Raw genomic sequence first — 16,638 nt, 5'->3', positions numbered from 1 at the left:
AAGCCTTTTTGTTAACATTAACGAACACTTGACAACGGCAGTCATGATAGCTCAGATTTTTTTAGTTCTGTTTTCATCAATTTATAGAAAGCTCCATATGAATAATGTTGACATTAAAAGATGTGACAGTTCTTGCAAATGCTGGGCAATAGTCTATAATATTACGAATTAACACCTGATTTATCGATAATTGTGAAAGTATAAGTCAAAAAGCATTTAGGTGTAACCGTGATTGGGCAAAAAGTGATGAAATTGAAATTTTCGTTTACATGATAACACGCGGGTGTAGGATTTAAAGGGGTATTGACAGTGAAATAGTGTATTATGAGTAATATAGTTGATTTTGGTATCCAAGAGCAACTATTCTGTGATGGAAAATAATTTGTTCAGCCTTGTTGGTGTCGAGACTAGTTTGGAACAAGATGGTGTCACTTTACCTTGCCCTTAACATTGGACCTATATTTGATAACCAGTCCCTCCCCCAGTCTAAAGTGCGTTACGAAAGACATGTATTCAGATGTATGTCTCAAAATGACCGCGACACGGTGGAACAATTTGTAACGAAACTTCGCCAGAATTCGGAAGAGTTGTGATTTCGCCAATGTCAGTAATGAAATTCGAGATTAAGTAATTAAAAAATGGAATTCACGCAACTTAAGAGGGAAACATTTAGAAAGAGTAACAAACTTAACGTTGGCAGATGTATTAGACATTACTAGAGCTTTAGAAGTATCCGACAGACAAGCAAAATCCATTGTGGGGTTAAGCCATGATGTGAACAGGCTATCTCTGCATAGTAATGGACATCATCCCAGAATGAACAGACTTTTAACGAGAAAAAGAATTCTGATATAAGATTGTGCGTAGACATGCGAAGAGCCAACGTATCAGTATAACGAGAAAGACACCCACAGGCCTATTTATCAGATATTCGTAAATGGATAGACTCAAATTTATTTAAACTCAATGATGACAAAACAGAATTAATTTAAGTCAGCAACGGGCAGCAAGTACTAAAATGTAAAATAGAAAACTATCAAATTGGCAATATCTCTATTACACCAACAATTTTTCTAAAAAAAAATCTTGGATGTTTATTTTGACTCTAATCTAGACATGAATAAACAAATTTCGGCCATGTGTAAAAGTATTAAGTTTCAATTGTGTTTATTTTGACTCTAGTCTGGACATGGAATAAACAAATTTCGGCCATGTGTAAAAGTATTAAGTTTCAATTGTGTTTATTTTGACTCTAATCTGGACAAGGAATAAACAAATTTCGGCCATGTGTAAAAGTATTAAGTTTCAATTGTGTTTATTTTGACTCTAATCTGGACATGGAATAAACAAATTTTGGCCAAGTGTAAAAGTATTAAGTTTCAATTGTGTTTATTTTGACTCTAATCTGGACATGGAATAAACAAATTTCGGTCATGTGTAAAAGTATTAAGTTTCAGATTTATAATATTGGAAAAATTAGATTTTACATTGATAGTGACACGACTAAAATGCTGGTAAACATTATGGTTACATCAAGACTCGACTACTGTTATTCAATTTTGTACAACCTAGCTGAAAAGTGTACCAATTTTCACCTATATGGTATTAATGCATCCATATCTGGTATCATCAGAATATAAGTCTGCCGGGTATCTGGTGGTGGGTGTGGCTGTGAGGACTGCGATTCTGGGTATGAATTCTTGAGCTAGATTAGCTCAAAAGTGTACCACATGAAAATGGTACAGCAGTGTACCTTACATCTTCAAGTATTACAAAAACACTCTGACAGACATTTCTAGTGGTGGGGTACCCCCGACAGAGTTATGTAATTGCCAGACCACAGCTAGGCTAGAATAGCTGAAATCTGTACCACTTAAAACTGCTTGGAAGTTGCTCAGCACCACCACAGGAACCAACCATGATCACTGCCAGACAATTTGTGCGGTGGGTTACCCTGACAGACACGACGAAAATACCCCCCCCCCCAACTAGGCTAGATTAGCTGAAGTCCGTACCACCTAAAAGTACTTGGAAGTTGTTCAGCACCAACACAGGGATCATGAATTACCACTGTCAGACAGATATTGCGGTGGGGTAACCCTGAAAGAAACTCCCAAAATGCCCCGTCCCGCAACTAGGCTAGATGACTAGGCTAGATTAGCTGAAATATGTACCACTTATAACTGCTTTGGTGTTGTTCAGCACCACCACAGGAATCATGAATGATCACTGCCAAACCGATTGTACGTTGGGTTACCCCTAACAGACACGCCCAAAATGACACGCCTCGCAATTAGGCTTGAGTAGCTGAAGTGTGTACCACTTAAAACTGCTTGGAAATTGTTCAGCACCCCAGGGATCACACTGCCCATTTCTAGAGAGTTTGTTTGGTGGGGTTCTCCCATAAGACACGACAACCAAGCGCCCCCTCCCAACAATTTCGCTTTATCAGCTGAGTCAGACTTATTGAGAATTCTGTGTATTACATATTTTCATGAGTATGTAATATCTATTAAAGATTAATTAATCGTATGAAGAATAATAAGTAGTGGTTCAACTCAAGTGACCACTGACATAGAACCATAAAGTCCGGTTGCCAAACCCATTTTAAGCCCTTGACATGGAAATATAATCTACCTAATTTTATTGGTGGATTATATATCTTCTATGTGTTGATTCAGAATTGGGGAAATTTTATATATTCAAGATGGCCGACATGAGGCGGTTTCTGGTTATTCAGTGGGGTAAAATATATGACCTCGGTTTGAATATGTTTCTAGAAGAATTCGACCCGCTGAATCCAATGAGTAGGGTATTCCTCCTGCAAGTGACGGCTAATTTCGCTAGGGGGCCAAATTCAAAATGGAGGCTTAATTTGGAGGAAAACCCATATAGTCCCCTAACAAAGGTGTGCAGTATATTAAAATATAGGTTTTCGGTGTCAGTTACTTCAGATATAAACATAAAAACATGTTCCGACCAAAGGGTATTCCAGGTTGAGGTCATATTCAAAATGGCGGCCAATTTTGGCGAGACAAAACGATGTTAGTAATGTTTTAAACTATAGGTTTTCTGATTCGCTGAATTCATAGAGCGAATTGTCAAGCATATTCCTTATGATTCACTATGACACCAGTCGCGGTCACCCTCTCTACCAAAAAAAACAGAGGGGAAGAATGGATGGAAAATGTTTCCCAACCTCAGCTTTACCGGCGCGTATGTGACCTAATAACTGTCAAGACAAGGTTCACCCCCATTACATGATACTGATGAAAGCGGAAGAATCAGACTGTTATACTGATTGCTAGTATTCAAGTGATTCATGCGAGCGTAAGTTAGACTTTTACAGGAGGTTGGACAAGCCCCAGTTAGCTTTTATAAACATTATTGTGACTCGCCGCATCAATATGAGTCAGAATGCGGGAAAATTAATTTTGCACAAGAGACAAAATAAGCGAAAATATTGATTTTGATCGAAATTGAGATTTTCACAAAAATGAGTCAATAAATATACTATCTATCGACTCAAAAGATCAAAATAGCAATAAAACATTTTAAAACGCCTTTTTTGGACGTTTTGTAAGAGTACCGTATTCTTAAATCAGTATTTTTCTGAATATTCTCAGTGGAATTAGATATTTTTCTCTGCTCGCAGCGGGGCGACCTGTCATCCTCTTGAAAAATGCATGGCATCGTTGTAAAGCGGAGAATCTCTAGTTTATAAATATGACCAAAATATTGCCGATGAATTCATTTTGAAGGAATACAAAAGGGTTTTAAAACCCGTAAAAATGTAAACACACTCCGCTTGTTGCTATGCTTCCAACAGGACTCGTTTGCTGATTGGCCCAGACAACGCGTGCAAAGCATTGTGGTTCCGTGGCCGCATCGAGGCTCAAGCAGACGATAGAAATTAGATTTGGGCAATGTTATGGGGTGTCTACATGCGATTCACTCTGAGAAGTGGCAGAAAACAACTGTTGTTGTTGTTTATTAAAGATTTAACGTCCAATACAATGAATATGATATTATGGACAGGTTGATTTCATTAAATTATTTACACTTGAAAATTGTTAAAAACACAAAATAAAAAGATCCTCGGATACCAACAACTTAATTCTGAATCTGATCGTATATAGATAGCCGTTGAGTGTTAATTCTGTCCTACTGTGTGACGTAAGCTTCGAGTCATGCGAGATTGCGTGCGCATCACCTAATCGCCATTAGTACGCTTCACCTTCACCGTGAAAGCACGGTGGAAAAGCTGTCTGCAAGTTTTTAGAAATTTAACTTCAATAAGTTATTTCTATTAACCAAAATTGGTTGAAAAACTTGTCTTTGCAATACTACTCTTATTAATTAGCTACAATTAGCTCTTAACCTCATTTCTTTAGCCCGGAAAAAATAATTTTTGTTCGGTCTACTCGGTCAGAACACGTTTTTTCGTGAAAAGAAAATGGCGGAACAACAGAAGAAATCTTCAAGATTCAAATCTGATTTCGATTTTGCTAGCATTCTATTCGATAAAGATAAAGAACCTAAGAGGAAAAGAAATACTAAATCTGAAATACTAACCGGTAAAACTACCGAAATGGACTTTGCCCCAACTAGGAGTGAAAATTCACCCAGGTCAAAATCTAATCCACAGACTCCATCGTCAGCGGCGAAAGAGAAGTCTGTAGCCAGTATAAACAAAACGAAAGTAGCAGAAAGCGACTTTACGACAACTGAGAGAGATAGTTCCTCCACAGTTACTCAGGCTAATTTGGATGGTTTAAAGCAGGATATGCTTAAAATCCATAATGATTCTCGTGCAGAATTTTTCAAAATCTTGGAAAATTCTTTGAAGAATTTGCGACAACCTGAAGTCGTCATCAATTCTAACAGGAAACGGGATTCAACAAGGCGAGAAACGGAAATTTCCGATTCTGATGAAGACATTCCCTTAACTCAACGAACGTTCAAAAAACGTAAACTTGATACTCCTGATAAGGATGTAAGCGAACAAATTGACGACTTACTAGCCGATGATCGAAATAAAGAAGCATTAATTGGTGACAATTCGCCTAAAACTGCCTCTACTAGTACTACTGGTGACAATGACGTGAATGTTGTTGATTTCGGCATCGGAGAGGTCCTGGACTCACTCGAACAAGATTATTCTATAGTCGATAAAGTGGGGAATAACATTAACCCAAAGGTTGCCTCCATTGTGAAACAAATTTTTTCAAGCAAATTACCAGATGAAAAATTACTGGAATTACTTAACAAAACCACAAGGCCTGGAAATGTTGACATTTACCTACAGTCTGTGAATGCTGAAATTTGGGGTAGCAGTATTAAAGGTTACACCCGTTCTAAAGATATTAAATATCAAAAACTTGGAGAACTAATTCTAAAAAGTTCCTATACTATGATGTCACTTGTGGATAAGTTATTGGAAACTAAAAAGGAGTTACCAGTCAATAAGGATTTGTTAACTGTGGAACTTAAGTTGGCAATGGATTGTATGTCCTTATTAGGACACACTGTACAAACTCTGAACCAGAGCCGTAGAGACTCAATAAAATTTGATATTAATCCAACTTACAAACCAATTTGTAATCAGTCACAGAACTTGGATACCGGATCAAGTAAATTTCTGTTCGGGGATGATATCTGCAAAAAACTTAAGGAGTTAAAAGAGGCTGCACAAATTGGCTCAAATGTGACATCGTCAAAGAATTACTCGCAGGGTTATGGTGTGAAAGGCAATTCAAGATATTCCAATAATAATTATAAAGGGAAATCTTTTTTGTATCAAGGCAATTATCGTTACAAGAAGCCTCCGGCCCACCAGTACCAATACAACAAAAAGATGTATCAAAATCAAAAGACCAGTTGGAAGAAGACTTCTCAGTCAGACAAGAAATAGATTATGATCTGGTGAGTTTTCTTAATAATTCTCTATCTTGGGAGAGTTACAAGGATAAATTACTCAAATATTTACATGCTCGTGTTAAAACGTTTAGAGCAGGAGAATTGAAAGAGCATTTACCTTTTTGGAAAACCTTGACATCAGATAGTCAGGTCTTAAAAACTGTTTGTGGTATTGAAATCGAACTTCATAATTTACCTAATCAGATTAATTTACCAATACCGTACAAATTTAACGAGTCCAAATGCTCTCAAGTGTCATTTGAAATTAAAAACCTTTTAGACAAAGGGATTTTTGAAAAAGTTGAATATGCTGATGGACAATTTGTTTCGAATATATTTACTAGAGATAAAAAAGATGGTAACTTAAGAATCATTTTAGACCTTAAAGAATTCAATGATCAAGTTGTCTACAAACATTTTAAAATGGATTCTTTCCATCATGCTCTTAATTTAATTACTCCTAATTGCTTCATGGCATCTATTGACTGGTCGAATGCTTATCATGCGGTACCAATTAAGAATGCTCATAGAAAGTTTTTAAGATTCCAGTGGTGTGATGCTCTCTATCAGTTCACTTGTTTGCCCAATGGGTTAGGCTCAGGTCCTAGAATTTTTACGAAAATTACAAATGTCCTCTTCTCAGAGCTGAGAAAGCTTGGGCACATGAATACATCATTTATTGATGATTGTTTATTAGTAGGAGATGATTTTGAGGATTGTCAAAACAACATAAAAGATACTATAGCATTCTCTCTTAAAGCTGGGTTCATTGTGCACCCAGACAAATCTGTTATTGAGCCTACTCAAGAAATAGTTTATTTAGGTTTTATTGTGAATTCAGTTGCTATGACTGTTCGACTAACCCCTGAAAGGCTTAATAAACTTAAAGTAGCTTGCACTCAATTATACCATTCTAACAAGTTATAACTATAAGACAGTTTGCTAAACTTATTGGGCAAATGGTAGCAGCATTCCCTGGAGTACACTATGGGGAGCTATTTTATAGACGCTGTGATAATTTTAAATCATTGTCTTTGAGTAAGGCTTATGGTAATTTTGAGAAGAAAATCTTCTTAAATGACGAATGTAAATCCGATTTACTTTGGTGGATCAGTAATTTATCAAATTCTAAGAAATCTATAGTTTTAGATAGTCCCTCCATTACTTTAAAATCTGATGCTTCTAAAAAAGGATGGGGAGGGGTATCTGGTGATGGCCAGTTGACAGGGGGTAACTGGTCCGCAGAGGAGTCTATTAAACACACAAATAAGAGACTTTAAGGTTGGACAATTTGATGACTCTGATCACTTTCCAATTCAGTGTGAAATAAAGGCGAACATCGATCATGTACAAAACACAACAAATGAATGTGATTCACAGACCCATGAGCGGCATATATTCAAATGGAATCCATTACACAAAAATGACTTTATAAATACTATCTCAGACGATTACTCCTGCAATATTCTTGGTGATCTCAAAAACGCCTTGACACTTGACGTTAATGTTTCTGTTGAACAGCTCAGTCATGTCCTTGTTAGAGCAGCTAAACCAATGTTCAAAGTGTGTCGTCCATATCGTCGTCTCTATACCCAACCCCCTTGGTTCGATCAAAATTGTGAACTTCTAAAACAATCAAAATCCAAATGTCTAAATGTCTACAGAACTACTAAACGTGATATTGACCTCAACAACTACAAATTAAAAAAAAAAGAGTTCAAAAGTCTGTGTGCCTCGAAAAAGAATGAATACGGTCGACAACTAAATTGTAATTTGGAAAGTGCGATACCGAACCCGCAAATATTTTGGGGAAAAGTAAAATCCCTTCTACGGAGAACACCAGGCAATCCAAAAATCTGTTGCGATGAATGGATAGCATATTTTCGTGATCTTTTGAACTCTAACAGCCCATTAACCGACCACTGGTACCAAGAGTCTTTAACATCACATGATGATCATTGTGATATTTGTGAAAGTGATACTCCGGAAGAATTAAATAAACCCATCACAGAATTCGAAGTTTCTCAGGCAATTAAGAGTGTCCGCAATAATAAGTCACCTGGCATCGATGGACTATGTAATGAACTGATCAAAGAGAGTGAGGCCACCATAAAGTCAGCCCTTTGTAATATATTTAACGCAATTCTGAACAGCGGGATCTTCCCTGAGAAATGGGGCATGGCCATTATAAGTCCTATACACAAAAAAGGTTGTGTGGACAATGTCGATAACTACAGGGGAATCTCCTTGCTGTCCAGTTTGTGTAAAATATTTACAAAAGTATTAAACAACAGATTACTATCCTGGTGTAATTTGAATATTATTTATGAGTATCAAGCTGGATTCCGCCAAAAATACTCTACTGTCGATAATATATTCTCCTTACAAGGTATTATAAGGAAATATCTATCGAGAAAAGGGGGGCGAATATATCTGCTATTTGTGGACTTCCACAAAGCGTTTGATTCCGTCCAGCATGACTTGCTCTGGGTCAGCATGATGGAAGCAGGTATCCATGGAAAATTCATCAATATCATCAGAAACATGTATTCCAAGTGTAAATCTTGTGTTGCTACACCACTGGGACTAACTGACTTCTTTGCATGTAATACGGGTACCAGACAAGGCTGTATATTAAGCCCGTTATTATTTTCGCTCTTCATAAATCAATATGTCAGTGAGTTGCAAAATAAGAAATGTAATGGTATCTTTGTATCAAATGTATTTCCCAATGTATTCTCTTTGCTATTTGCTGATGACATCGGAAATATGGCCGATACTGTGTTTAATCTACAACACCAAATTAACTGCCTAGCATCATTTTGTGAGAAATATGGAATGTCCATCAACACCCAAAAAACCAAGATACTTGTATTTAGAAACGGTGGTCCACTGAGATCATATGAAAAATGGAGTTACAATAATGTCCCAATAGATACTGTTTCTTTCTACAAATATCTAGGGGCTGTGTTCTCAACAACACTTAAATGGTCGAAAACAAAAGAAGTTCAGATTGTACAATCCGAGAAAGTTATTAATATGATGAAATGTATAGACAAAAAGTGTCAAGGTATTAATCTTAGTTGTGCTGTACAAATATTTGATAAAATGATCCTTCCAATTCTATTGTATGGCTCCGAGATATGGGGACATTCTTTTTGTACTAAGATAGAAAATGTCCATTTAAAATTCTTCAAATATGTATTAAAACTGCCTCCTCATACTAGTAACTCTGCTGTCTTGGGTGAACTCGGGAGATCCTACCTTTTTGTTAATTCTGCAAATAGATGTATCAGATATTGGGTTAAACTTGTATGCATGCCAGACCATAGAATTCCCAAACAAACGTATGTAATGCTACATAACTTGGATATGAATGGTAGAAAAACATGGGCAAGCGATGTTAAAAATCTATTATTTAGGTATGGTTTTGGTATAGTATGGATTTCCCAAACAATAGGAAATTGTGCTGATTTTATCTACCTATTCACGCAGAGAATCCGTGAATGTTGTGCTCAAGAATGGCACTATTCCTTACATGAAAACTCAAGGCTTGTCTACTATAGCCAATTTAAAAGTATGCTTGGTCTAGAACCGTATTTGTTGTCAACTTATGACAAGAAATTTAAGCGCGCGCTCATTAAATTTCGTTGTGGATCATACCTGTTTATGAACATGCTTTGTAAATGGCGTAAATTACCAGAGGAGTACAAAATATGTAGTCTATGTGATCTGCATGAGTGCGAAGATGAGTGTCACTTTCTACTAAGATGCTCGGCATACGATAGCCTTAGATCAAAATATATCCACGTAGATAATAAGTATGATACAAAGTACCAGTTTATTAAGCTAATGTCCAATAATGAACAAACTGTCGTTATAAATATCTCAAAATTTATATATTTTGCAATTAAAATACGTAAAACATAAATCTTGTATACAGTTTGTCAATTATCTCGTGAAAGTGTTCATTTTCATATTCAAATTGTAGATATTATTCCTTTCTTTACTAACCACATTGTCATAGGTATAGCTATTTATACACTATTATAACATTGTAAATAGTAGTCACTTTCTACACTAAACTGTTCCCTACCTTTACTTATGTACCACTCTTTTTATTTTTATTGTATTTTTTTTTTTTTTTTTTTTTTCATAAATCTATAAAGTGTTATTTAATGATTAAAATTGAATTAAGTGTACAGAACTTTCACTCAAATATGCTAACTTTGTACTATGGCCGTAAGGCTTCAATACATGAATAAAGATTATTATTATTATTATTATTAATTTATTAGAAAAAGTTGCTGCAAAATTTACCCTGTTTGCTTTTTGTAAACATGTAAGAAACTTGCATGTTCATTTACTTATAGACAATACGACTGCTGTATCATATATAAACTCACAAGGGGGTAAAATATCTGATTATAATGATGTAACTAGAGAAATTTTTTTATGGTGCATTGAGAGAAATATTTCTTTGTCTTCAAGCCATATCGCAGGTGTTTTAAACATAGAAGCAGATAAGGAAAGTCGTTCTTCACATGATAATGGTGAATGGGAATTAAGTAATGAAATATTTAGTGATTTATGCAATAAATGGAGTGTTCCGAATGTCGATTTATTTGCTTCAAGATTAAATGCTACAGTAGAGGTTTATTTTGCCTATAAGCCTGACCCTAATGCTTTAGCCATAAATGCTTTTAGTAGATATTGGGATCAACCTTTTTATGCTTTCCCTCCTTTTTGTTTAATTGGAAAGGTCTTATCTAAAATTCTTCAAGATAAGGCCACAGGTATTTTGATAGTCCCTTGGTGGACAACTCAATATTGGTTTACCAAATTGATAAGAATGCTAATTGATTTTCCTTTTGTTTTGCCTAGTATAGATACGATTTTAACTCATCCAACGAGAAGAGTTCAAGAATTGCCGAAAAAGATGAGATTGTTAGCAGTGCTGGTATCCGGCCAAGTTGTTCGACAGGAGGTTTTTCTGAACGAGCTAAAGAAATCTTGTTGTCTTCCTGGACAGAGTCAACCAAGTCCCAATACACGACGTATATTAAACGATGGTTTAGGTATTCAGATGAAGAACATTTGGATCCCTTTTGTCCTCCTGTAGAGGCTGTTATTAATTTTTTAACTTCGTTATTTCAAGATGGACTGAAGTACAGCGCCATTAACTCGGCACGAAGTGCGTTGTCAACTTTTATTTTTGTGGACAAAAAACCTGTTGGATCTTTGCCCATTGTGTGTAGGTTCCTTAGAGGTGTATATAAGCTGCGACCAGCTTTACCTAGAAATAATGTCACGTGGGATCCTAATTTAGTGTTACGTTATCTACGCAAGCTTTCACCTGTGAGAAAACTTTCTTTAAAGTTGTTAACTTTTAAGCTTCTAGCTTTATTCGCTCTGCTTTCGGGTCAGCGTATTCAATCGTTTCATCAGCTGGATGTGCGGAACATTACTGTAAGTCAGAATTCACTTAAGTTTAGATTCGGAGATCTTCTTAAACAAAGTCGACCAACTTTTCATCAGAGTGAAATTACAATTCAAAGTTACGCCCCTGATCGGCGATTGTGTATCACTACAGTTTATACAGAATATATCAAGAGAACTGTGAATTTACGTGGTAGTGAGAACAAACTTTTCTTAAGTTTTGTGAGACCATTTAAGCCGGTTACCAAAGATACGATTTCTAGGTGGCTTAAAACTGTGTTAATTTCTTCAGGAGTGGATACATCAATATTTACTCCTTACTCATTCAGAGCAGCTTCTACCTCATCAGCTAGCAGAAATAGCGTTTCGATTAGCAGTATTTTGCAAACTGCTGGATGGACCCAGGAATCTACTTTCAGGAAATATTACAATAAGCCTGTTAATGATAGTGGTGTTTTTGGTAGAACAATTCTTGATAATTTATTAGGAGATTCCTAATTGGCAGACTTTTATTATTTCATTGAGTTTGTGTTGAGATCTTGTATTGATTTTAACATAGTATATGTTTAAATTAAAGTTTGAATTTGTAAAATTGTTTTTCGATTTATTGTTGGTTCTTCGTGACAACTTTAAAAATCTCGCATGACTCGAAGCTTACGTCACACAGTAGGACAGAATTTATAAATTAAACGAGGCTTACCTGTAAGGTGAAGTTTGATTGTAATTCTGTCCTACTGTTGACGGCTGAGAGATCATGTGCCCACCCTTTGGTTTTTTGGTGTATCCCAACCCTTTACTTGACTTTAACTGTGGTTCTTGTCACCATTCTCTCTTTGAAATATGGCGATTAGGTGATGCGCACGCAATCTCACATGATCTCTCAGCCGTCAACAGTAGGACAGAATTACAATCAAACTTCACCTTACAGGTAAGCCTCGTTTAATTTATAAATCAAAACATTGTAAATCAATCAACAAGCCGTTCGTGTCATTGAGTAATACTAATCCGTAATCACTTCTCACGGATTAATGATTAGTTGATTGATAATTAACAATGATAAGGCCGCCGACAATTCATTATTTATTCCGAATAACTAATCAAAGCGGCGATTATTTAATGTTTCGTTTGGTCTGTTAGAAAATAATTTATAGTCCTTAAAAGGAAATAAACAAAATAGCCAATAATTTTCTTTCCGACTAGAATTTTATTGATAGCTGAATTCCGTTTACTGTCTTTCATACGGCATGCAAAGTTAAGAATGGATATTATTATTGTTTAAAATTCTATTATCACCATGGGTCTGGAAAATGAGAACGACCAATGAGCCGAAACGCGACGATTATCGAGTGGGAAAAAAAATCTGCCATTGTTTTAATTACACCGCTTCCAAAACGAACGTAAGCATTTCATGCCAATAAAAATTGAAATTTCTATTTTATTATGAACTCATATTTTGATACCGTTACGGTACCTGAGGCTTAAAATAACAATAGACTTATTGTACACGTAAAGTCTTAATTCAGGCGTGCAGCTGTGGCGGCTTCTTTGATGATTAAGATAGGCTACTAAACTTGATTACCTAATCAACAACCTTAATCTTCTGACCACTGGCACCAAGGTGCTAAATAATTGATGAGATTAACTGATTAAGTTATAATATACAAACTTAGACTACTAATATATACACTGTTCTAAATTATCTTAGGAAATGTGAATATGCCGCATTTGTTGTGGATGTTTTGCTATGAAAAGAGCGCATTTACTACGATTTTCGTCTTCGGCACCCTTGAAAACCTAAAGAAGAAAATATTAGTATTAAACAACAAAATAACGAAAGATTTAATGGCATGGTTGCTGTGTGATATTGTTCGAGCCGTTGATACGTGGACATGGTCGCGGTCAAACCACAAATAATCAGCTACCAATGAAACGTGGTCTTGGTCGTGGTCAAACGAAGAACATGGAGAATATTCCACCACCAGCGAAACGTGGTCGTGGTCGCGGTCAAACCACGAACAGTGATATTGTTCCACCACCAGCGAAACGTGGTCGACATGGGCGTTAACGGAATTAGTTATCATAATAAACACGCAATAGCTAAATGATTCCGCACCCCACCGTATCGTGGCTCATCTAAATGGCCACATTCCAGTGCTTGAGTTACTTTTCTTTTACAAATCATCCTATTTCGAGTGCTATTATTTTTCCATTTGTTATTATATTTTATTTAAAAAAATACTAGTAATTTGTGATGCTTTATAATACAATTTGTTATTATATTTTATAAAATTTATGAGAGTTTTTAGCATACTGTTGTCTTTTGAAAAATGTTCTCTTTTCTTATACTTGACAGCATAAGGTGTTGAATACCGTTGTTTCATTGGTATACCCTATCCTGCAAGGTGTGACCATAACTGATGGGTGACCATAAAATCATCGAATATGTAAAATGATAAATATTCGTTGCATCGACCCAAAACCATGTTTTTCGTATTCAGCGCCCCCGAAAACCTCTAAAATGATATATTACACGAGTACCAAGTATAAGAACTCCAATAATTGCAATTTTGGTGGCCATTTTGAAAGAATCAAGATGGAGGATACAGTCCAGTCGACCCCTGATGCTACAACCTTTGTGCTTAATAAAACATATAAAATGACATTGCACCAGCCGGTTACAAATATACGGTGATAAAAAAAAAGTATATTTGTCATTTTGGTCGCCATTTTGTTAAAACAAAATGGTTGATATTGTCGGATTAATTTTACTACTACGATTATCATATCGGTCGCCATTATGAAAAAACAAAATGGCGGGTATTATCGGATTTACTCTATGCTGCAATTTTTTGATGTAGCACCCCCCAAAACCCATTCAATGACATTAATAAACACATAACTTATGAAAACTCGAAAATCTGTCATTTTGGCGTCCATTTTAAAAAAAAAAGATGGCGGAAATTGTCGGCTCAAATTTTTACTACAATTTTCGTCTTCAGCACCCCTGAAAACCTCTAGAAAACAATATTCAACGACAAAACAGCAAATAAATGGCTTGGTTGCTATGGGATTTTGTTTTGAAACATACCAAATCTTTAACTTGATTTTTCTCAAAACTTACTTTGGTGAGTTGGATAGCTTTAAGCAGTCACAACTCAGTCAATTTTTACCCGATTCAAACAAACTATACATCAAATTGAAGGTAATGAGTCGGAGAATGTGAAAATAACAATAACTCAATTTTCAAAATTTCCTCATTCCGACTCAGTATGCCATGGCGGGTCACATTTGCTTTCGACTCACGATGGCCCGGTGGTTGATTTCTGTTTGACCGTGTATAATTTGTGTCCTTATAAGAATACAATGGAAAAAATATCATCGGATTGGAATACCTTTTGGTCGAAACATGTTTTTTATGTTTATATTTGAAGTAATTGACAACGAAAAGCTATATTTCAATATATTACACGCCGTTTTAGGGAACATTATGAGTTTCCTTCAACAATTGAGCCTCCATTGTGAATTTGGCTTCCTAGTGGAATTAGCAGTCACATTGAGGAGGAACACCTAAGCTCGTCGGATTCAATGGGTCAAATTCTTATAGAAACTACCTTCATACCAAGGTTCGAGAGAATCTCTCCCGAATTTTACCCCACTAAATTAAAGTAAATAACCAGAAAATGTCTCATGACGGCCATCTTGAATATTAGAATTTCCCCAGGGTGGCATCATCCTTCAGCTTATGTAGCCTTGTTGTGGGGCGTGACATTTTGGGCTTTTTGTCATTGGTACCCCACCGTACAAACTGTCTTCTAGTGGCCATTCTTGGTTCCTGTGGTGGTGCTGAACAACTTCCAAGCAGTTTTAGGTGGTAGAGGCTTCAGCTAATCTAGCCTAGGTGGGGCGGGGGCGGGGCTGGCATTTTGGGCATGTGCGTTAGGGGTAGCCCACCGCACAAACTGTCTGGCTGTGATCATTCATGATTCCTGTGGTGATGAACGACTTCCAAGCAGTTTTAGGCGGTACGGATTTAAGCTAATCTAGCTTAGCTGGCAGGCGTGGCATATTGGGTGTGTCTGTTCTGTTAGGGGTAACCCACCGCATAAACTGTCTGGCAGTGATGATTCCTGTGGTGGTGCTGAACAACTCAAAATCAGTTTTAAGTGGTACAGATTTCAGCTAATCTAGCCTAGCTGTGGTCTGGCAATTATATAACTCTGGCGGGGTTACCCTACCACTAGAAATGTCTTTCAAAATGTTTTTTTAATACTTGAAGATGTAAGGTACACTGCTGTACCATTTTCATGTGGTACACTTTTGAGCTAATCTAGCCCAAGAATTCATGCCCAGAATCCCAGCCCTCACAGCCACACCCACCACCAGATACTCGACAGGCTTACATTCTGATGATACCAGATATCAATGCTTTGATACCATATATGTGAAAATTGGTACACTTTTCAGCTAGGCTAACCTCCTGGGCTCCCGGTCTATAAACGACTTCGGAAACTTCAAATCAGACACTTTAGCTTGTTTTAATAAAAATAACTGAACCTTGGTTATTTCAGATGCAAAAGAAGTGGGACTAGGAGCTATGCTAATTCAGCAACAACAAACAGAATATCGCGTTATTAGCTATGCTAAGCCAGAAAGACGCTATGTAGTAATATGGAGGGAAAGAATTTGTGCTTAGAAACTGCTTGTAAAATAATTTTATGGTTTTGATTAATTATTCTCCATTGCCAAAATATTAGCTATGGTTAAAGTTAATTCTGAAACGCAAATTAAAATTGTTTAGGAAATTTGTGACAATAACAATAGCGTTATCTTTCATATTATTGATTCTAACTTCATAACCACAAATATAGAAAGTATATGCTGGTTATTTTGATACGTTAACTAAGCTATAGATTAATAAACATGTTGGTCATTCACAATTTTCTTTGTTATAAAAAATAACAGATTTGTTGACCAAATAAGGTAACAATCCCTGTCGATATACAGGTTTGGGGTGAATGTCCATTCCATATTTGGAATTTAGCTGTTATCAGTTGTTTACGTAAATAACAGAGACAATAGACAAAAGAATAGGCACCTATATAAGGGAGCGGGGCTAGAATAATTGAGAGAGATGATGTGGATTCTTTAGACGACTATTTGATGCGGTAGTGTTTTCCTGGGTCTAGTCATGCCGGCTAGATTTTTACAGGACTGGGGTTGGAAAGAAAGAGATGTTAATTTTAAATATTGTAATGTAGACTACTGTGTAACTGTTGTGAC

The 16,638-nt window shown here is 36.2% G+C and overlaps 1 protein-coding gene across 2 annotated transcripts; it reads left to right on the top strand.

Annotated features, from left to right (window-relative positions):
* The first annotated feature begins 4,758 nt into the window (after positions 1–4,758).
* LOC130014437 (uncharacterized) lies at positions 4,759–11,950 on the top strand. Of its 2 annotated transcripts, none has more exons than XM_056103563.1 (2): positions 4,759–5,925; positions 10,809–11,950. In XM_056103563.1, the coding sequence occupies exon 1, from the start codon at positions 4,787–4,789 to the stop codon at positions 5,912–5,914; it is 1,128 nt and encodes a 375-aa protein (XP_055959538.1). In that variant the 5' UTR covers positions 4,759–4,786; the 3' UTR covers positions 5,915–5,925; positions 10,809–11,950. The 2 variants fall into 2 exon arrangements, with proteins under 2 accessions (XP_055959538.1, XP_055959539.1); XM_056103564.1 differs by having other exon boundaries at positions 10,804–11,950.
* The last annotated feature ends 4,688 nt before the right edge of the window (positions 11,951–16,638 follow it).

This window comes from Patella vulgata, chromosome 1 (genome assembly GCF_932274485.2).
Source record: "Patella vulgata chromosome 1, xgPatVulg1.2, whole genome shotgun sequence".
NCBI classification, from domain to species: Eukaryota; Metazoa; Mollusca; class Gastropoda; family Patellidae; genus Patella; species Patella vulgata.
This window is presented reverse-complemented; position numbering and strand designations above follow the sequence as displayed.

What these genes read in the sequence shown, in the direction of transcription:
- LOC130014437 (XM_056103563.1), top strand. Translation starts at nt 4,787, where the DNA reads ATGCTTAAAATCCATAATGATTCTCGTGCAGAATTTTTCAAAATCTTG.